This window comes from Solea solea, chromosome 5 (assembly GCF_958295425.1).
Source record: "Solea solea chromosome 5, fSolSol10.1, whole genome shotgun sequence".
Lineage (NCBI taxonomy): Eukaryota > Metazoa > Chordata > Actinopteri > Pleuronectiformes > Soleidae > Solea > Solea solea.
Genome location: NC_081138.1, coordinates 22,541,761 through 22,565,257, shown reverse-complemented (window position 1 = coordinate 22,565,257; position 23,497 = coordinate 22,541,761). Strand labels below are relative to the sequence as shown.

The window sequence follows — 23,497 nt, the reverse complement described above, 5'->3', positions numbered from 1 at the left end:
ATTTTTGTTCCAACTTATTAACGCATATGGCAAACCCTAATATTTCTCTCCTACTCATCCGTTCAAAGTTAAACTGTCACACCTGGATGGTTAAAAAGCTATAAAAGCGAAGCAAAAAGCCCTTGACTGAGTTGGAGTCCGTTCAAGTGGTTGAAATTGTGACACATCACGTACAAAAGACAGTCTGCTGCTGAATGGCAAACACAGAAACCTTGGTGAAACTAGACGCACAATTTGGTCTCTCATAAAAATATAACACAAAATTAAAATAGCTCTTTTTTTATACAAACCATTTTAATTTGGTCCATAATGTTAATGAGCAGAGCGCCGTGTAACCGTGCTTAATCAATGCCAGAGCAATTGTGCTGCCTCAGGACTTTGTGCAGCCTGTGCCAGTTATAATTGTATGAATTCGTGTACAATGATTTATGGTAGGAAATACTTTGTTTCTCTAAATAAGCAGCTGTAGCCATCATTTAGGAACCCAGGAATACCAGCCCTGCCAACCGAGTTTAGAGGCAAACACTGAAACCTATTTTCGTCCCACTGAGGCGTTCATGTTCTCTCTCTGGTTGTACGGTAAAATGTAATAAAATGTAAGAAATGTGTGCTGGTCTGTCTCTGCTCTAACATGAGCTGCGACGTCATCATGTCCCGTTAACTGGTTCATTATACGTTGTGTAACACTAACCTTTTATGCAGTCAGTGTCGGAGCACTAAACATAAATGAGTCACAAGGACACTGTTTGCATCACGCTGCCCTCCTTTTCATCGCTGGTCTCCATTTTCTCCGAGGCTGCTTCGGTAGTTTTTGTTCATTTGACACAAGACAGAGGCAACAAAAGTTGAAAACTGCATTGCGTTTTCAGTTTGGTTTATATAATTGACACTTCTCTGTCACAGTGGGCGAATATTTGACCTCCGATTTGTAAAATGTTCTTCTGTTTAGCAAGTGTTGGCATCTATCATGAGAATTATTGACTTTTAAACATTTAAATCTTATTTTTTAAAGCTGTCAGGAAAATGCAGTGTTTAGAGCTAATGCTTTTCAACACTGTTTTATGTGCATGTGTCTGTGTTTTTATCATTTATTTAACTTGCTCAAATAAAGGCTAAGAATAGCAGGAGCCATGTAACAATACAATTACACTTTTCCATTGTACTACTAGCTCGACTCTACTGTGGGTCATCATAGCACAAACAGTTATTTTAGTGTACTGTGTACTTAATGCACGTTTTTACGATTTTTAAGTCTTTTTAACTGATCTACAGTTCGGCATTGTTTGGTTGGATTCCTGTGTCTGACGCAACGCTCATGACTCTCCCAGTGACGACACTCTGTCTGTCGATGTCACATTTCTCAGCTCGCCTGGAACCGTGCCAGAGCAGCTACCAAAGAGTGTACCAGGTACCCCATACTATCCCTAATGGAAAAGCAAAAAGAAAACTGTGTAGAGTAGAGTGGAGACGAGCAGTGCTAGAACTGTATAATGGAACAGCACCATACGTCGGAACACATACATTGACACCATTCAACTTTGCTCCTATAAAACACTTGGCACACAGACAATCTGGACTCTAAAGCCTTCACCAGAGCTGAAAATCATTCAGGGTTTAATGTCAAGGTTTCAAAGTCTAAGATCACACTGTAAATTATCCAAAGTATCAGTTGCTAAAAAAACCTAAAAGCTTTCTTTCCCAGCTCAGTTTCAACCTTCAGGAACAACAGATGACGACCTCCGTGTTTCCATTTAAAAGAGACGATAACTAAGCAGGAATTATGCACAATATGGTTTTGTTGATAAACACACACCAGTGACTGAGGCGACAAATGCATAGTGACAACTAATTCACTTAAGTAGAGAGTACAGAGTGCGTGCGTGCGTGTGCTTAAACCCTGCTTGTTGCTGACTCAGACCATATTTATGTTAAACTCTCCAACAGGCCATATGGTAATGTACTTTCCCTTCCACCCCCTTATCCTTCCATGTCCTCTCTCCTCTGCTGTCTTGAGCACTCTTGTCTCTTCTTTACATATTTTCCTCACCCTATTTGTTTTTTTAAATTTGGCTTTTTCTTTAGTAGTATGTAGGCCAAAAATGTGGCTGGTTACTCAGGGAGCCAATTACATATTTCTGTCATGTACAGATCCCCCAGAAAGAGGCATGTGACCCACTTTCGGGGCTTTACCCACAGTTTTAGAAACCAAAGGCAGAAAGTGTGTAACCCAATATCATGAGCTCCTGTGCCAGCAGGGCTGCATGCCTTTTTCTGTGGCTCTCTGCATTTCTGCCTTAAAAGGTAGGTTTGATTTATCTGTGCTTTCAACTCGGTGGGGGTGGAGCAGATGTGATTGTGTCAGACCCCATCAGATGGGCTAAGAATAGCTAAAACCTCACAACACCTAAGCATGGGTTAGTTTGAAATGGTTACTTTATTTTCCTCAGTCTGTGCTGCGTGTCACCATGATCTGGCACCTGAAGTCATGATGGAGACTCAGTACAGATCCAGGTACAGCTCACTGTGGCGGAAGTTGGTAAAAAAAAACCCACAGTGTGTGTTTTGTTTTCCTCTCTTTCGTGACAGAGGAACGATAGAACACTGAATGTGAAGTCGTCATATTAAAGGGGAATATTACTCGTTGGTGTTGCCGATGAGAGTGATTGATGACGAGCGGCATGTTCAATATTTCCGTAGGTCCGCCTCGACTTTTGACAACTTGCTTCGCCAGATAGCCGCTAGCTATCTAATTAAAACCACAGCGCGCCAGTGAGTGAAGCCGAATGCCTGGAAGTCGCTCTCTGTTTTCTGGCTGCAGGGATAAACCAGTGAGCTCTGGCAGCATGTTTTACTGTTGTTTTCCTGACTGATTGACTCTATACCGCCCCCACGATTTCCAGTGGTTTTGCCCTGCTTGGCACACAAGTCACAGATGAAAGGCTCTGCCCGTCTCCGTCTTTTACGTAGATTATGGGGCTTCACTTGGTAGGCGGGGTGTGGGCTGTGCCCGTCGTACTGGTGCGACGACATCAAACCCAACACAACAGAAGACAACGGAGAACATCCAGCGGCTCTGACTCCACCCCCGACCATATCATACCATTTTACTCTGGTACCCCAAGAGCAGGGCGCCCAAAAATGGAATGGTAGGCACTGGTTATTTAGGTACTTTTCTTAATGGGAAACGCAAAAAGAATACATACAGTACTGTGTCAAACTGAAAACACCCTGCCTGTGAACAAATTACCACCACCGGTGTGTAACTTCTGCAGCAGGACCTTTAGCCAAAAACAGCCAGCAGAGATGCCTGTGTGCATGCATGGCTCATGTCAGCCCGCTGATTAAAGTGCATGAATGTAGCGGACTGAAATGACTCCTGCCATGTTGTAATGGCAGGATTGAGATAAGAAGTGGCACCAGAGAATGTGTTCTCTGACCGGTTGTTTCTGTCTCTCTTGTTGGCAGATAGCCGCGCTCTCACACTTTATTACGTACAGTTCTCACACAGAGCGGCATGCTACAAATGAAATCAAACCCACTTACTTCACTGCTGTGGAACTCGACACTCAAAGTAAACACATGCGGCAAACCATAGGCTGTTTGAAGAAAAACTCAATTTGTAGCCGATGGTGACTGTTTTTTATTTCTCTGCCTTTATTAGACGTGACACACTGTCACTGTGACATGATTTATTGTTTCGTAGAGTTCAGTTCAAATTTCTCTATGATGAACACAATCATAATGGCCAGAAATGCATCACTGTCAGGTGACTCAAGCTGTAGCTCTCACAATTAGATGTAGGTATTTGGCAGAGCTACATGCTCTGAAGGCAGTTTGTGTGTAAATGGCCGATTACTACAACAGCAACATTATTTTGTGCCAGAAAAGTTGGAGAATAAGTCTGTGTGTGTGTGTGTGTGTGTAATTAGCCGCCATTAAAGCTCTCACATCTGCTCCCCTGCTGCAACTCCAGCCTGATGAACATGTTTAAAGCTGGTGTCACAATCCGACCATGTTTACAACGGAAGGGCTGCATGCCAGCTGTGCTCTGCTGCTCCTTTCCGTGGAAAATAGTCATCCCTCAAAGAGTACACTTAACATAGATTGAGGTTAGTCAATGCGGACAGTGTCAGTGAACCAGTGAAAACAGAAAGCAGGTACCGCTCAGAGTTTTGTGAAAATGACTCCGGTTGTGTCATAGGGATGCATCATATGTATCCATATGAATCCACCATAACAAAAATATAAGATACTTTAGAACAGGAGTGTCAAACTAATTTTTGTTCAGGGGCCACATACAGCACAATTTGATCTCAAGTGGGCCGGACCAGTAAAAATAGTAAAATAATAGCATAATAACCTATGAACAACAAGAACTCCTTGCTTTTTTCTCCTTTGTTTTACATTTAATGAAGATATTTTTACAAAACATGAAATTTCTTGAGAAATATAAGTGCAATTTCAACAATATCGTGCCTAAATGTACTATTTACACATCACACTGGATCTAAAAGGCACAAACATTTAGTCACAGGTATCTGGAAGAGAAAAATATTGTATTTGACATTACGTTTAGATTGTAATCGTAGTGTGAAATTTTAACAAATTCATCCTGTGGGCCGCATTGGACCCTCTGGCGGGCCGGTTCTGGCCCCCGGGCCATATGTTTGACACCCCTGCTTTAGAACGAGAACGTTTTTGCACGAGGCTTATCGTTTAATCTCTATCTTGGGGTGAGTCAACTTTGGATAGTCACAATATCACGGCTGGTAATTGTTGAGGAAATTGATGAGATTGTCATTTGTGGAATTACACTGTTGGGCTTTATAATGTAGATGTTTGTTGTTGGTTTTTTTAGACATCTGAAGACAACTTTCATAATATAGAAAGTGTGGCATCATGGGGAGCTGTAGGATCAGTTTTTTTGGTTTGATTTATTTATTGCTTATACATTACTATAGGTATCTCAGTCTCTGCCTTTTTGATTTGACTATTACTTGTCCTTCATTAGTCGCTTATGGCTACAAAGTAATACCAAATCCCGAGCACTAACTGACTGTAATTTGCTAAGGAACACTTTTCGGTTGAATTTTGTGATTTTAGGTCTCGCTCTTGTCGCGGGTTTCAGCAGATACATCTTGTTGGCATGACTTTCTGGAATCCACACATCACGAAACCTACGGGTGTGTTTTTTTTTGGTTGTGCTTGATAATCACAGACCACCGCTGTGGTCGAGCAGGGACGGTGTTTTACTGTTAGTGGAGAGGAGGAGGAGGAGGGAGGAGGGGGACGACGACGACATCAGAGAAGACGGGGAGGAAAGGGGGAGAGCAGGGAAAGAAAGCAAGGGGTTGATGAAAGAGTAATACAAGTGAAGTGGGGTTTTTCAGTCGCCCAACCTTTGCAGCCCACCACCACCCTGACCTACTTTCTGCTTCTGCTGCTGACACACTCAAATGATTCAGCACTAACGCCGTTCCCCTCCCTGCTTTCTCCCTTCTCCTTCTCTCTCTTTCCCTGTCTTGTTGTGCATTCCCTCTCTCTGACATCTCCAGCAGTGCCTTTCCCCCTTTTTTCGGATAATTGAGTCTCCCATTATCTAACAGTGGGGAACAAGCAGCCTTCATAATGCTTAGTAATATCCACTGCTTCTGTCAAAAAGTGCATTTTAACATTTGTGTTTCAGTCTGATAAATTCAGTGCTACTCCTTCAGCTCATAAAAGATTCAGGTAACATTCAGCATGTTTGCATGCACAGTTTAATCGAGCTAAGGCTATAGTGTGACTAGGACCGGACAGATGGGACATCTTGCGGAGTCTGAGTATACATGCTGAGGAGAAAATCGATTTATAGTCTGACTCCACCTCCGTAGGTGGCGCTGTATCTCTCTATAAACTAGTGAGTATATTGACTCAGTTTTCTGTTGACCTTTACGTCACAGAAGAACAAATTGGATTGCACTATGGGTCTGTACGTTTCATACCTGCTGTTAATCACGATCCAAATTAGATGGAGCAGAAAGACGCAGCTGCCGAGAGTCGTCTCCGTCTACTTCCGGGCTAAAGACCGGGAAGGAAATTTTAGTGCATGCACAGAACGCCAAGTTGTCTCCAATCTGACTAAGCGTATGCATGCAGGAGTAATCGGATTAGGAATCACATTATCCAGGTATGTTAGTCTGACTAAGCCTAGCTCGATTTTAGTCGGACTAATGTGTTCACATGACATGACAGAAAATCGAATTATTATCTTAGTCTGACTAAAAGCTGATTTTTAACACTGGTAGTTGTATGAAAGTACTGCATGATAACAGATCTCTCCTCCTGTCAACAATCAGCTGCTGTCTTTTTGTATTATTGTCTATTTAATTCATGTCTTTTATTTTCTTCTGCAATCCTGGACAGAAACTCACAATGTCCTGTCTGTGTGTGTGTGTGTGTGTGCGCGCGTGCGTCAGTCTTCATCCATGTAACAGACACCATGAACCTGAGCTCTGTTTATTCTCTCTGTTGAACCATCACTGACAGGCATGGACACAGATGAGTATCCCGGGCTGATCATGGCCTTTCACTGCACTCACCCATACGTGGTGGAGGCGTAAACTCAGATGCTGCTTATTCACTTTGAATGGGACGTTGAGTCACACATCGTCAAACTTCAGTGCGGACGTGTTGCTTTGCTTGTGCTGTGTGGAGACGTTGAGAAATGTGTTTCCAAACGGCAGCCATGACAGAATACAATGGGAGAAAACTCTTGGCGAGAAATGACTGTTCTAGGAACGGAAAGTATTATGTCTGTGAAGGTTTCCCAGTCATCCTCATCGGGACGCTGCAGTAGGCAACTGCTAACCCAGTTGCTGGCAGCTAACTCGTAAAGATGGTCGATGGAGTGTGCGTGTGTGGAATACTAAAGAAGTGCGGACTCTCATTTTGGTGTGGCTGGAACCTTGGCTGTGTCCTCGCAAGCAGAAGTGTGCAGCGACTCTGGCAGACACAGAGTGTGGAAAATATAGTGGGGCCCTTATTATGCATGTAATCACAATCAGTACAGCGTCCAAATGGACACTTTTGGACAACAGTGTTCTCCTCCCCGTTGCTGGTGTTTTTTCCTGACGGTGTGTCAGTACGTCATACACGGAATCTTCTTTCCAGAACAGCAGGTACAGCAGATGCTGCGTACTGTACAGAGACGTTCTATTACGAGATTACATGTGGACGACCGATTAAGAGTAAAACCTAATTTAGGCAGATTTAGACGTCACCGGCTTTAGCTGGCATTAAAATACGAATGCATCCAGAGACGATAATTAGTTTATGCGTGTGTGGTTTGCAGATGGAGGCAGACGCACACAATTTCCCCACTGAGGCGTCTTACACCCTTTTGAGTGTGCCGCTCACTCTCTGTCTCTCTCCCTCTTGCCCTGGTGAGACTTGTCACAGTTTGCTCAGTGCTGCGTGAACTCAGTCAGGTTGAAGGAACTTCTTGGTTGAAGTCTTGAGAAATTTATGAACAGTTTTTGTTGTCTCTCTCTCTCTCCTTTTCTAAAATGACACCGCAGCGTCCTGAGCTGCTGCTCCTCCGTGTGTCTGAAGCATCTTTACACATGCATCAACAGGAGGAATTGTGTGTATGTGTGCGATGTCATGTCTTATTCAGAGTCCAATATTGGCAGAAAAACAGCCTCAGTCTGTGACGGTACTGAGAAACTGTCTGCGTTGATTTATTTATTGCACTCAGTAGTTGTTGAATGTTTTCCTGTGGTCAGACTCTGTTTTCATACTGCTGCCATGAATTTTTCAGTCAAAGCCTCTGAGCTCGGTGACAGCTAGAGGCAATGTGGCATCGTGCACTAACACTTTGAGGGGAATTTCATTTAAATTTGGTGCAAACATTTGCTTGGACTCGAGAATGAACTGGCTGGATTTCCTTGGATTTCCAAAGTCGAGGTCACAGTTATCTTCAAAAACGTGTGTGTCCCAGGAACACCTTGAGGGAAGTTCTTGGCATAAACGATCATTTGGACTCAAAGATGAACTGAAGCCATTGGTGGATCATACATCACCATATGACATAAGACCTGTAGGTGACTAGGGAGGCATTAAAAAGCTCTGTGTGCAGTTTAGAGATTCTAACACATTTGCTGCCATGGTAGCACAAAAGTGGCCAGTTTCAGTTTTGCTGTTCCACACATTTTTGTCGTTTTTTTTTTGTCACACAGAGGTTTACAACCGCAAGTAACTGGTTTCCTCTCACTCCTACACACACACAGAAAAATAAATATTTTATCACAAAAGTTATTCTTTAGTTATTTTTGCTTTACTGACCATTTTGGACACATTGAGTCAACACAGTGACCACTAATGCCAACAACCCCCCTCCTTATCTGTGCATGAATTACCTTCAAGTTATGGCGTTTTGTTTTTTTTCAATTATTTTCAGTTTTTGTTCTTCCTTCTGAAGGACAATGAGCCTGACCTCTCCCTAATTATGCAATAAACGGCAACAACTTGTGGGAGGAGTGGCAGAGGACGGTGTCTCAACAGGGAGTCCAAGTCACTGACTCATGCAAATGATGATGTCACACGTTTGTGCAATTTTCAAACCGTAACTGTGCTCTGGGGACCACCACCACTTTGGTCGGCTACGCAGACTGAAAAACACCTCACTGATAATGAGACTGTCTGTCTGTGTGTCTGTGTCTGTGCCTCATTAGGACCTGGCTTTGGTTTCCATGGGGCGACTGGTCGTGACATGGTCTGTGTTTATGCTGTTGTCTTATCTGTTGGGTCTTAAAGTCCATTCTGTTATTTGAGAAGAAGGTGTGAGGCCTTTGTTGCTCTCTGCAGGGTTTGGAAATTGTTCACAACAATCCTTCTCTCTCTCTCTCTCTCTCTTTGTCTGCAATGAATTCTTTTTAGGATCGGAACTCAATTTGTTGTATGAATCTTATGTGAAGTGGTCCATTCTAAAACGTGTGTTGCACAGGAAGCTTTATGTCATTATTTAAATGATTATTTGTTATCCAAAGTGATGCTAAATAATGTTGCCATGTATTTTTCTCAGTGAGTGAAATATGACAACATCAGTTAACTGTGATGTTTTATGATTGGTTGTAGCTTGGGGGATTTGTCATAAGATGACGGTTAATACTTTCTTTTTCACTTTTGTTTTCCACCTCACCATTTTGTTTCTTTCTCAACAGCGTGTTGGTTTGAATAAAAAAAAGAAAAGAAAAGACTGTTGGTAGAGCTGACTCCCTGTAGGGCAAAGGGCACATTTGCAGTGACTTGGGCTTGGTTGTCCTCCCACTCTCTCTTCCAACTTTCACTCTTCGCTGTCCTTTGCGGTAATTGAAAAAAATATCCAAAAGCAAGGCCAATGGATTTCCACAGTGATAACAAGTGGAAGCCAACATCGCTCTAAAGCTATTTTGCTTTTAAAGCACAGCTGATCCGTTCCAGCCCTAACTGCTCATGACGGTGTTGGTGTGGAAGAAAACAGTGAGACTTGCCCTGAGATTCTTCTGCGCATCCCTCTGGTACAGAGATGAGCCGCTGAATACAGTTTGTGTAACAAGAAAACAGATCAATAGACTATTTTGGAGAAGCTAAAGGTGAGAAGGAGCCGCAGAGTCAATGAAAGAGTGGAACAATAGGTTTCTGAAGTCAAGGGCAGAGGTCCAGACAGGGAGGCAGGGGGACTAATTGCCAGGCCTCCCACAGTATCGATCCGGTGGGTTTTAATAGTAAAAGAGAGAAGATCACAGGGGGGGAATGGCTGTAAATAGTGGTGGTTTGACTGTGCTTCTGGAGGAACCCGTAGAACGAATGAATGGATGTTGAAGGTGAATGGACAGGAGACAATATAAGAGATCAATGGATGTTCTTTTGAGCCCAATGAATTGCACTCATGTCAAATTTTAGAGATGTCAGTCATTGTTCTGAAATGTAGCAATAATTGTGAATGTATCTTGTCATCTTTAATGTTTGTGTTGCTGATACTAACGTGTGTCTCTCCCTGTTTGTCTTGTCTCTGTCAGGATGACTGGGCCTCCAGTGACGTGTCGAGTAGGATCAGAGCTCGCTCTGATGATAAAGCTCAGGGTCTGGAGACTCTGCCGCCAGGTAGGAAACATCACTACCCGTCATGCCCCACAACACCACTGTACCTAAGCCAGTCCAAAAACATGCAGAGGTTACTTGGACGCTCTAAACTGTCCGTGGGTGTGAGTGTGAGAGTGAATGGTTGTTTGTCTCTGAATGGACTGGAGACCTGTCCAGGGAAATAAAGGCAGGAAGCCTTTCTCCCTGTGTCAGCCACGATTGGCTCCAGCTCTCCACGACCCCCATGTGGAGGCATGCATGCGGGAACCTAATTTTGCCAAGGGGTGCTGTATAGTGCACGGCATAAAAAACTCTAAAAGTATTTGCATGCGCCAACACATTTTCCTTCCTTTAATGGACGTCAAGAGCTGTGACACCATTATCAATTGCCATAAGAAACACAGAAGTGATCAACAATACTCCATTTATCAACGTTATAATATAGTGTCAGCAGCTAATGTTTCCTGTTGGGCTTGCTTTTGGGGTTTTAGAAATAAAGAAATCCAGAATTCTTCTCTGTGCCATTATTTTCACTGCATACTTTTTGACCGGCGTTGACCCTTACACTTTGGCCTCGGCGGGCTGATGTCATTGCGTTAGATTGTGGATATAATAATTCAACATAATTAAAGCACGTTTTTAATTATTATTATCGGACAAGCAAATTATCATTCACATTTTAAAAAACCCAATTATTCGATTTCTGATAAATAAAAACAACCAAACTATTTACATGCTTTATGTTCCACCCCCTGTCAGCACCCCACTTCCCGCGGCCCTGTGTAGACGATGGAGTTCTTCTTCTTCTTGTGAACACGTGATATCTTAAAACTGCCTGGAAAGATTTTCTTTCAGCAAATGTTTGTATAGACTTTAGGAGGTCAACTTTGAAATTCAAGTTGACCTTTTATTTAAATATTTTTCCTCCATAGTCCAGAGACGGCTTTATCCTCCACACGAGGGCAGTGGGAGTGCTGGCACCGATCCCAGCAAACGTAGGGCGAAAGGCGGGGAACACCCCGCACAGTCCACCAGTCCATCACAGGGTCAATACGCAGAGACAAACAACCATTCACTCTCACATTCGCACCAACGGTCAATTTAGATTGTCCAATTAACCTCTGCATGTTTTTGGACATGTGGGAGGAAACCGGAGAACCTGGAGAAATCCCACGCACACACAGGAAGAACATGCAAACTCCTCAAAGAGTTTGTCTCAAATGGAAAGGCAGCACAAACACACCACTGCTGTAAAGCCGTATATTCAGAATGTTTTTTACATCGTGTTCCCACAACCTAAAACCTTTTTTCTTTATGAAATGTGGTAACACAGTTTGAGTTAATTAGCGCGAGAGCACGAACATCCTCCGCCTACTTCAACTTTACCACAAATGATAAGCACAGACAAAGCTCCGAGAAGATAATTCAGTGCGATTTCAAATTTTGTGGCCACTAATGTAACCAGAATAATTCAGGGAACCATTTTCATCTTCCCACAATCCCAACTATGTGTCTCGGCCCTGATTTTGAGAAACACATTTTTCAGGGTCCAGCAGAGCAGAGCGGAGGAGATGCAGCGAAGTGAGCAGCTGCTGAGCTGAGACTTTTCATTCATCTCTCGTCCTCAGCTCGACTCATGGCAGCCGCTGCTCCTTCCTCACAAACCCGAGAAAACTGAACACACACACTCTGTTATCTGATGTAGTGGAATCAGGACGTCAAGTCTGGGTGTCGAAGTTAGACTTTAAAGGTCCAGTCAGTGTGTGTGTGTCAACTTAAATTGAATACATTCATTTTGGGCTGAAACAATTACTCGATTGGAGCAGTTTTGCTCCAAATAACAAAGGCATCATTGAAACAGAATCATTTTTGGTTTGTCGACAAAACAAGACATTTGGGAACATCATAATTTCCAGGTTTGAAAAACACTGATCGACATTTTCTGATATTTTATGGACCAAGTGTCCATGTTTCTGTGCTCTTTTTTTTCCATTTGTCAGAGTCCCTTACAAAAACGATTCAAAGAGGCTTTATTTCATTGTCACATAAAGAATATGTACAAATGTACTGTATATATCTAAAATTGCCAGTATGTGATTCCACTGCTGCGGCTATCTGTCCACTTTTGATAAGGTCAGGCCTCTGACAACCAACCAACAATGAAATAAATCTTAAATAAATAAAATGTAATCTAACACACATTCTCTGGCTTGCTCAATTACCACTTCACCAGAGCTTAGGCAACTTTACCGCCACATTTAAATATGAAGTTGGCCGTGACAGAAACTGCTGCTGAACCTGGAAACACACTACAAGATACAATTCACAGTTGGGCAGAGTCGGCACCAGTCAGCACTAGTTGGGGACAGTCGGCACGGCTCGTTGGCACAGAAATCTGTTAAGTGTGTGTGGGGTCGAGACTCAAGCCGACTTCAGTCGCAGTCAATCAAACATGTTTTGAATTTTTTGAGCCGACTCTGGGGTAGTGTGTACTGATTACCGACACAACTGTAAACACATGTTGCCAAGAGCCAATGAAAAAGAGCAGATGGGACACAGGAAATGGCGTCAGAATATCATAACAATATCGGCGACGTAGACATGGTCGCTCTCGTGAGAGTTTGATGCTGTCAGTTGGCTTGATTTGGTTTGAGCAATTGTGTATTCTGTGACCCCCAGTCTTTCAGTCGTCTTACAGCCCCCCACCCCCCCCCCCCCCCAGTCGGTTAGCGTGCACCAGTTGTGTCGTGTGTCCCCAGCTTTACAGGTTGGCTGAACATTGTGTTGTGTGAACCAGTCTTTGCACAAAGACAATGGGAGCGACAGTGAAGGAATGACACGTCGAGCGAGACGCTGAAAACATTAATTCTGCTCCGTTAATTAGTCACTGTGATTAAACACAGATATCAACAAGGACATCAAACACTGGTGACTCATGCAGCAACATCTCCGAGGCACTGTCGCGTCACTGCAGCCGGATCATCACATGCCTCAGCTCATTAGCATGCCACACACACACACACACACACACACACACACACACACACACACACACACACACACACACACACACACACACCGGTCAGGCTCTGTCTCACTCATCTGTATTGATAGTGTAATCTCACACCACCATATGCTTAGCCATTATCATAGCAGCTGCACCCCAGCTAATTAGTTGTATTACTTTTATTCTTTTGTGCCCTAGTCTCGGTGGCCAATGACAAACTGTGAAATCAAACATGACAACAGTGTCTTAAGTGAGCAGTGATCTTGGTAATCTGGTCAGACAGACGCGACATGTTCGGCCTCTCTGTCTTTCCAAACATTTCATATTTGGGGGCTGCAATAAATTAGCGAGCACACAATAAATGCTCTGTCATGTTTTCTGGTTTTCGCTTACGTTGTCTTGTCTCCTGAATTTTCTGCTGCAGATTTTCACAATGAATGCAGATACAAGAGGAGGCGCAGAAGTCTAGTTCTCTCTCAGATCTCTTGGTTTACATTATGATGAAATGTAAATATGGAATTATTGATTAATAATGACACAAATATTTTTGTCAACGTTCAGTGTCATCCGCATGGTACAGAATGTGTGGATTTGTTTATCTCATGCCCCCCCGTCTGCTTTTCCATTGTGCATATACACCCCAGACTTTTAATTCTGTTTTAAAAGTCTTTCCAGTCTCCACCATTTCTGTCCACAAGCAAAATAAAACTAGAAGAGTGTATCGTTCTTCTGCCTCTGTGCACGTACTGTATGTGGACCTCATGTGTTTGTGTCTGTGTGTTCAGGTAAGGTGCGCTGGCAGGATTTTGACGAGGATCTATACGTTGGAGCCACGGTGGTCCGGCCCGGTCAGGACCCATACGCCAGGAACAAGTTCAACCAGGTGGAGAGCGACAAACTCCGAATGGACAGAGCCGTGCCGGACACAAGACATGACCAGTGCGTGACTCTTTTTACATGCTTGTTAACCGCAACTAGAGATGTAACGATATGAAAATTTCATATCACGGTTATCGTGACCAAAATTATCACGGTTATCAATATTATCACGGTATTGTTAGATGTGTTCAAAATGTTCCAAAAGTACTGAACACACACACACTGAAATCTTTTAACCAAGTTTTATTTAAAAAAAGATATTTTATATTATATGATTATTATTATTATTATTATTATTATTATTATTATTATTAATAATAATTATCATCTGACTGACTGACACACACACACACACACACAGGTCCTCACTCTGTGTCGGATAATAATTAAGTAGCAGCGGTCGTACACAGCATAAAAATAAAATAAAAAAACACAGAAACAAACACATTTTGGTCTGCTACGGTACCTGTCGTCTGCACACTACTCGCTTTCGCGAGACAAACCATGACGTTTCCCACTATTCCGAAATCCCGTTTTTGTTGACTTACCCGCTGAAAAGTTGTGTGTGGTGGTCACGGAGATGGCTCATCATATTGGAAGTGGCTTCGCGCCGCGAAGTTCGCGGAGTTTTTTTATTTGCATTTTCTGCACAAGGATTGATTGTCTTCAATTATTTTACTCTCAAAATCCTTTAAAAATACAAAATATGCCCAGATTTCTGATTTTATGGGGGGTAATCTCTGGAGCGCAGGTGGCTTCAGCCGTGTTGTCGCTGGACAGACAGTGCAAACTGCGCATGCGCGCCCGCTTGAGCGAGTGCCGTTCAGGTGCTGCTGCTTCTCCAGGAAATGAGCAGTATCACTGTGAGTTTTTCGGTAATCAGTTGCGGTAATCAATCACGGTTTTAACGATAATTAAAATTTGAAACGGTATGATAACCGTCGGGAATTTTACCGCGGTTTATCGTCATACCGGTAATCGTTACATCCCTAACCGCAACGCTTGTCACACGTGTAAAAGTGTGGGTTTTGTGTTTACATGGGTTTTGTGTGTACATGTTGTCCTTTGCTATCCGTCCATTCTCACTAATGGGCACCAGACCAGATAGGATCTCGAGGAAACTCCCCGTAATGTGATTTATCAGGACGAAATCAGGAAGTAGCGGCAGAGCAAACACAGCTCAGGGTTCACAAAGCTACTGCTGATTGTGCTGCCTGTCGAATGGATGAGGGTTTAAAAATAAATCATGACGTTGTGTTTTTGTTAGCTTGATTTTTTTTTGTTCTTGAATTAAGCAAAAAAAACAACAAGCAAGCAAAGATTTTGACAATGAGGTCAACGACTAAACACCAGGCATTGTGGATATTGAGATTGTAAACATTCAGTTTCAGGTGACTTGATATTGAGAATTATTAGAAACACTTAACACTACCACTGTCAGAGCAGCTGAAAATTGCACAGTTTCTTCACGTCTTCCTGGACATTGTTATAAAAAGTAGCTCTAAACACAAAGGTAGGCACAAAAGTGGGAGAGTGCACATGTTTAAGAGCGCTGACATGAAGATAGCGGGGAGACATAGTGGCACCTTGCTTATTTTCAATACTTTTCAAGACTCTTGGCTCTGATCGGTGGACAGGACCATTATCTGACTCAGTCTGTTCATGTCCTTCCTTCAAGACAAATTTCCAAACCGTGAGAATGAAGAGAAAGATTAAGTAGAAAGAAAGCACAATAAAATTCAATCTTCATGTTTTTCTTTTTGATGTGTGACAAGGACAGAAACTGGTGCCCTTTCCTAAACCGCTTCACATGTTTCCCTCAAAATGTAGTTGAGAATCAACGATATAGGATTTTTTTCATGATTCTTACATGTTGACCATTTCAACCTGCGTGGTTTCTACAGGATTTCTGATGTATGTAAGACCCGGGTGCTTTTGTCTTTTTGACTCTGTCGCTCGCACAACACGATTTTGTGCTGTGAAATTTCATCAAACCAAACTACGAACGTCATGGAAAGTGGCTGAGTTTGATTTGTGAGTCGCAGCGTAAACGCTGGTCTGAGTGTGTTTGATTTCTGCGGTACAGCGACTGGTTTCATGTGAGAGATCACGTTGAGCATTAAACCGTGATGCTCCAGAACTCACTGAACAGAGAAAACAGATGTTGTTGGGGTTTGTTTTTTTTTTATTTCCTCGGTGAGGGGAGCACACAAAAGGACAATTATTATGTATTCAATTCACTGTGAAGCGCTGAGAACACACCAAGCCAACAGTCGCCTCGAACTGTGAGCTTTGTCTTGCAGATGTTTGACCATGCAAATGTTTGAGACTAGATGGAAGTTGTGGTTGGCTGTCGGCTGACTGAGTCGCTGCACGAGAAGTGACACAACCAAACAAAATAAAAAGCAAATACCAAACAGTGAGCAAACATATTCGAGGTCCAGGAGTGATGACAAAATACCAACTGCACAATACATACAGTAGGCATTAACTGTCTTTTACAATATTAACAAAGGTATTTAGTACAGTGGGGCTGCTTCTCTGGAGACAGTTTTTACTTGCTGCCAGCAAGACCCTTAAAAGACACATATCGGTTTTACCCACTCCATCCGGCATGTTTCCAAGGTAAAGGGTTGTGAAATACTGACATACACTGATACTGAAACAAAGAACCTTTCAAATTATTATTCTTGCCACTTCCTTCCAGAAAATCTGAGTTGAGGGGCGGGACCAAAAAACATGAGCAAGGCAAACGTTTTGTCATGGGTTCCTATTTTTTTTATTTTTTTTACACAATGAATTAAGACCCCTGCATGTTCTGTGCAACTTCACTGATCGAAATCATTCAAAACAAGGCCACGGTAAGCTCATGCAGCCTTGTTGTTTTCGTCGCTGCTCATTCTCTAGAGCTGGCTTGCTATAGGTGTACATAACAGTGACTAGTGCGTTTACCTGTAAATCAGCTGGAGACACAAAGACACTGCACCATGTCCAAGTCTGTGTGTAAACTTAAGGCAGTGGTCTGGCCTCATTCATTTATTGACCCAACTCGGAGAGCTTGAGCCATTAGCGCAGTAAAAGATCCTGATTTATGCGGCTTCTTGTTATTACAGTTGCAGACATAAGCAATGGAAGTCGGATCTACCAGCCTCCAGTGTGGTCATCACCTTCCACAATGAAGCTCGCTCTGCTCTGCTGCGGACTGTGGTCAGGTAGGTCAATGGCATGTGTGTGTGTGTGAAATCCATGCCCCCACACACACACACACACACACACACACGCCTTGAATAGTAAGGGCAAGATCAAGGTTATTGTGGCGTGGCAAAGCAAAGTTTGATCTTGAAAACATTCTTTCAAATTTGGCACAAATGTTCAAATCGAATCACAGATGAATGGATTAGCTTCGGGTCACTGTGACCTCACAAACTTATTTTTGGCCTCTTTTATAATAAATTCCTTTTAAATAATAAAAGAAAGCACTTGTTAGACAAGTCTGCAAATTGTCCTGTGGTTGTTTGCCTCTATTGGTCCGTAGAGGCAAACAACCACAGGACAGTGGTTCTACTTTTCTTTTCATTTGCCCGCTGAATCTCCTGATTTTTTTCCCTCTGTTTTTCTTTTTAGTGTTTTAAAGAAAAGTCCTGTTCACTTAGTCAAAGAGATCATCCTGGTTGATGACTACAGCGATAATTGTGAGTAATGCAGCCAAGCGCATCACACACACACACACACTCACACACTCAGGAATATCTGTGTGTGTAGTTGCAAATGTAATGTTGTGCGTGTATTTCAGCCGAGGACGGAGCGTTGCTGGGGAAGATTGAGAAAGTGCGTGTGTTGCGGAACGACCGCAGAGAAGGTAACCGCGAGAAAAGCAGAGCATTTCAAAGCACGTGGGGGGAAACCTTAGGATTGTTGAGTAAAGTATCTGTCACTGATCTCTCCTTCAGGACTGATGCGTTCGAGGGTGCGTGGTGCAGACGCCGCTACGGCGCCAGTACTCACCTTTTTGGACTCTCACTGTGAATGTAATGACCACTGGCTAGAGCCGCTGCTGGAGAGGGTGGCTGAGGTACACACACACACACACACACACACATGCACAAATAAACAAAAAAGTTAGTATAATGTATATCATAGTCACCGATTGACATTAACAGTAACTTGTAAACACTAGCAGCTGTTCACTAAGTGAAGCCACTTTGTTTTAATCAATACAGTTTTAGTTTGGTTTATTCACTCGGTATCAAGAGTGGCACTGTTATTCCTATAACCGATTTAATGGATGCCGTGTCGTGTTGTTTGGCCTGGATTTGTTCCATCACTATGGCAACAACAGCAGCTACTAAATGCCCCAGAAAATTCCCTTGAACAATGCAAATAGATAGATCCATGGTGGGTTGTTCCCTAGGGTCCCAGTCAGACCTGGTGTTAGCATCCATCCTGAGTGATCCCCATTACAAGGGTTCGGTTCTATTTTAAACTGAAAATGCAGCGTGGAACTTCTTGTGATTTTCTTTTGTTGCTGTTGGTGGCGACGTTATTATGACAGGCTCGGTCATGCAATACTATCAGACCTGACTGAGGGAGCGTTAGCAAGTATACTGTACACTGGCATGTACAGTACCGTCAAACTGCTCATCGACTGGGAGTTTTTAGCTAAAGCAAAAACTTATAGTGGGAGCTTCTTAGTTTTTTTTCTGCCACAGTCCAAATCCTGTTTGCAGACGTCTCACTTTACAAGCACGGTGTTGCTGTAGCCTCCGCCTGTACATGTGAAGGCATTTTCTTTTACCTTTTGAAGATTAGGTTTCCCTTCCTTCTGTCACATCATTTTGGGTCAGTTACAAAACAGCATCCCTGGTCGTTTATAAATAAAATCATGTAAGCTATCGAAGACAACCGCAGCGAACTGACTAAACTCAAACAAGACTAAAACTAAACTTTGTCACAACCCGAAAGCTGGGTGTTATTTACAGTGAAGTCTTTTAGTGTCTAGTCGAGATGGAGCTTCTTCATTTAATGTAAGCTGAAGTGCAACGCCGAGTGCAAAATGGAGGCTGTTCTTCAAATATTTATGTGATATGACTGAAAATGATTCCCGATTGCTACATGTGGTGTTTTTCCATTTTAAAATCAATTACTGCCTGAAGCCAAATCTAAAACATTTTGCTCTCAGACTAATTGACTTTACCTTATGTTTTTTTTTTTATCTTTTTTTTTTTTTGTTGCTTTAGTTTCAAGGTGAAATCTGTCATGTTTCCTGTCAATGTCGTTTTGCTCCAGGTTTCAGCTCCAGGGTTTGGTTTGATGTGAAGAGATTCTGCTGCTTAACTTTGAGTTTGCAGCAATAATCTAAATATAGCACTCGCAAGAAGCATATGAATCACTGGCGGTGAGGGAAATGTTTACTTCTGCTCAGGGTAAACTTTTTAGAGCCGTCTGCAGCTTTGCTTATTTTGGTCCCTTTCTTTGACTTGAAGTGGATCTCTCTTCTTAATCACATCCAGAGTTTGTCCAAATCAGCTTTTTGTTTCTCTCTTCATTTCTTCACAGGACAAAAGCAGAGTAGTTTCTCCCATTATCGATGTCATCAACATGGACAACTTCCAGTATGTAGGCGCCTCAGCTGATCTGAAAGGAGGTAAGGTAACACACGCCAAACAAACGCTCATTTACATAATGAATTACATCTTATTTTCCTTTTTTTGCTCCCTGTGATAAAGACACTTTTGTGCTGTGTCTCGCTGAGCCACCCCTGCTGTGAAAAACACAATAGATAACAGGTGAACGCTGTTCTCTTCATTGGACACGGAATAATGCAGTTCCTTTGTGCCGTAAATCCAATTAAACCATCGCTCCAGTGGCAGAGAGAATAAAAGTCAAAGCGAAGCTTATAGGGAATCGATACAAACACAGTCGGTGTCATTTTCCTGTTACTTCGGCGCCGTGCAATCAGTAATAACATCATAAAAGTCATAGTATGATAACATAAAGGAATCCCCTGCGGAGCATTGTCAATGTGCGCGGTACAATTGCTGCCGCAAGCTGCAGTAGGCGTAGTTTTATTATGATGTTAAGTATGCAAAGTACCTGCACTCTATATCCCCCGTGGGCTTCAAAAGAAATATTTTAACACCGATTATTTATTTACGTATAAAACGTATAGATTCCGTTTTTGTCAAGTCTGTTGGTCGTGTCCGTGTGGTTCTTAAAACTTTGAAACTTTAAACTAACCTGCATTCACTCACGCTATATAGAACATATATATACTGTATATGCACCTTTATAGTTTTTACAGGTATGCAAATTATACATATGTCATATGTTTTATATGTTTTTTGTGATTAGGTTTCGACTGGAACTTGGTGTTTAAGTGGGACTACATGACTCTGGACCAGAGACGGGCGAGACAAGGCAACCCCATTGCTCCAATAAAGTAAGACAGTACTTGGATGGATGGATAGATAGATAGATAGATAGATAGATAGATAGATAGATAGAATAAAACATGCTTTGGTTTAAAAAGAAAATATACACTTTACAGATACGGATATGACCATGTAGGACTATCGAAGAGTAAAACAACTATAAAATGAAAATGCTATTGCATGACATCGAACGTGGTTGTCGTGCATAAGAAGCCCTTGTCGCTGTCACAGCAGTTTGCCTGTCTGTCTCTCGCTCTCTCACTCTCTGCAGGACTCCAATGATAGCTGGAGGTCTATTTGTCATGGATAAGGATTACTTTGAGCTGCTGGGAAAGTACGACATGATGATGGATGTTTGGGGCGGAGAGAACCTGGGTGAGTCACTGTTGGTGGATTCTCGGGAGAGCGGGTGAAAACGTTTGAGGCAGCAGTGGATTTCAGAGGAATAGAAATGAGTGGCGATTGACAGTGCAAAGCAAACAGGGGAGAAGGTGACGTCGTCACGTCTGAGGAGCACATGCAGAGACTGCTTTCTGATTTTGGTACAAATGTTCATGTGGATTTACAGATGAACTGATCCGTTTTTCCGTGTCAAAGGTCACAGTGGCCTCTCAAAGCGTATTTCTTTAGCTTTCTGAACATTCAATTACTTTTAAATCTACAACTGCATGTTATGTGCGTCTGGTTGCAACTTGTGATTATTTTCACAACTGATTAATCTGTTATTTTCTCAATGAATTGATTGTTTAGTTTAGTTGGTTCAGTTTGAATGATTTCTGAACTGAAAATATTCCCATTTAAGAAGCTGAAAAATCAGGGAACTGATGGATTGTGTTGGACAGAAACTGTTGGTCAGTCGACTGCTGGGTGATGACTGTAGTTTTAAAAAGTGCTGTAGAAATCAATTTGGCTAGACTTGCCTGAGACTCGAGAGATTAAACGAATGAAATTTAGTGACCTGTCAAAACAGTTTCTTTAGGACTTTGTCGTCGGTGCAGTTTGTTGAATTGAACATCGCACATCCCTTCTCACTTATTCGATTTGGTACTAAACGAACGCCAGCTTTGCTTTTATGCTGTGATCATCTCACAAGATCATCTGGGCTCCTATGCCAACAAAACATTTTTCAGTGATTTAAAGATTAAAGGACTCCTCCAGATAGAGAGCAGTTCATCTTACTAAATTGCAGAGCTGTTTATGTGAGACTAACTGCAGTTGGCATCGAGGGAAATTTCCATTGTATGCACAATAGAGCTTATTTGCAAACAGTGTAATGATAAAATAACTGCTGTGTTTCCACCTCCTCCCCTCTCGCCTCAGCCGGGATATTGTTCAGAATAAACGGCTGATAGTGGTTCATGTGTAGATCAACAGTTCACATCCTGGTTCTAGAAGGAACCAGACTTAACAGCACACTGAAGGGAGGTGCTATTGTCTCGGCAGAATACAGTAATTAACTGTGGTGTTTTTGTTTGATTCAGTGTGGGAAAGTGTTCTTGATTTATGTGTGTGTGTTTCCAGAGATCTCATTTCGTGTGTGGCAGTGTGGTGGCAGTCTGGAAATCATCCCCTGCAGCAGAGTCGGCCACGTCTTCAGAAAGCAACATCCATACACCTTCCCTGGCGGCAGCGGGACTGTGTTTGCGAGGTGACTGTAAAACACTTAGTTTACCTCTGAGACTGCGCTCATCATTATCTTATTTTAACAACATTTTAAACGGCGTTTCTCATGCGAACGACACTCCCCTAATTGTTGTTTTTATTATTAAAAATGAAGATGTTTAGACACCAAGTAATCAGCATTTTTGATGTAATCACAGGATAGAACAATAAGTAGACTGTTAATATTTAACATAGACTTCATGTAGTTCAGTGACCTGCAACCAGGCTTCTTTCGGAACCAGCTGTCAATCACACACAAGTGTCCACTCATATGTGCTGTGGTTTATCATCTAGTTTCCTCTAAATAGAAACACATTTGACAAAACTGACATCATGTCCAATTGAGGAACGCCCAAATCTAGTGATTGAGTCCATCAACTTCCTTTGGAAAGTGTTTACTGACATTGTAAATCAAGTGAGAACTAGGCTCATTTCCCCAGAGATTTCTAGAGGGTTTTTTTTTTTGCAACCAGAAGATTTGCCCCCTGGTGGCCAACTGCTGCTGTTGTCTTACGTCTTGGACTTCATATGGACATGGTTTTTAAATTGGTTTTGAAGACCCTTTTTTGGGTGAGAGGCACTGTTCATTTCTGCTTCACTTTTCAGACTCGGAGCTTTAAGCTTTAACAAAAAATACACACACTTCAATCAGAAACGCTTAATTCAGAACATCTGCAGTTTCACAACCGCTGGACAAACTGCAAATGTTGATAAAGTTCATATGACATAATGAAAAGCCTGAGAACTACTTCCAAAAGGGGAGTTTTTCTCCTCATTGATACTCTGTCCACATAATATGACAATCGAATAATCACTTAAGTGTCGAGTTTCTTATGTGTGTGATTTTGATGCAGTTATTCTGCCTCTGTTTGGAGCTTTGTGAACAGAGACTATGTAACGTCTGCCGTGTCGTTCAACTCAAAATGACTCTGAAAAGAAAAATAAGCGTTTGTGTGCGTACAGTGGCAGGCGAGAGGCGTTTATCCCGTCAAACTGCCGAACATAACGAAATAAATGAAAACAAATCACTTCCCGTGTGCAGTGCGGGAACGTCGACGGGTGAAACGAGATCTAAACACCTCTGCACTGATGGTGCTGATGGGCTTAATCAACATTGTTTAAATTATTCGACAAATGTCTGAACGTAACAGACATTTGTTTATATTTACAAGTGAAATGGCTTTGATGTTTTACTTGGCTCTTGGAGTCAAACCCCATGGCGGACGATTAAAACCAAACGACAACAATTAGCCGAGTCATCACATGGACAGTTGGCTCCAGATTAGAGCCGCAGCTCGTGTTACAAATCTGTGTGTTTTTTGCACATGCGTCGGTTTAGGGCTCTGATAAATGTGACAACTTAATTACTGAACATCGGCAACGAGGAAACATGATACATGGAAAGATATGGGCC

At 42.4% G+C, this 23,497-nt stretch overlaps 1 protein-coding gene across 2 annotated transcripts in view; it reads left to right on the top strand.

Annotated features, from left to right (window-relative positions):
- Positions 1-23,497, top strand: part of galnt2 (UDP-N-acetyl-alpha-D-galactosamine:polypeptide N-acetylgalactosaminyltransferase 2) — a 44,874-nt gene that overhangs the window by 11,414 nt on the left and 9,963 nt on the right. For both annotated transcript variants that reach the window (XM_058629445.1, XM_058629446.1), the window contains exons 2-11: positions 10,041-10,125; positions 13,897-14,050; positions 17,104-17,202; positions 17,615-17,682; positions 17,784-17,849; positions 17,941-18,062; positions 19,547-19,634; positions 20,342-20,429; positions 20,693-20,796; positions 21,943-22,069. In XM_058629445.1, coding sequence (XP_058485428.1) covers positions 10,041-10,125; positions 13,897-14,050; positions 17,104-17,202; positions 17,615-17,682; positions 17,784-17,849; positions 17,941-18,062; positions 19,547-19,634; positions 20,342-20,429; positions 20,693-20,796; positions 21,943-22,069 — 1,001 coding nt within the window. The remainder of the gene's footprint in view (positions 1-10,040; positions 10,126-13,896; positions 14,051-17,103; positions 17,203-17,614; positions 17,683-17,783; positions 17,850-17,940; positions 18,063-19,546; positions 19,635-20,341; positions 20,430-20,692; positions 20,797-21,942; positions 22,070-23,497) is intronic.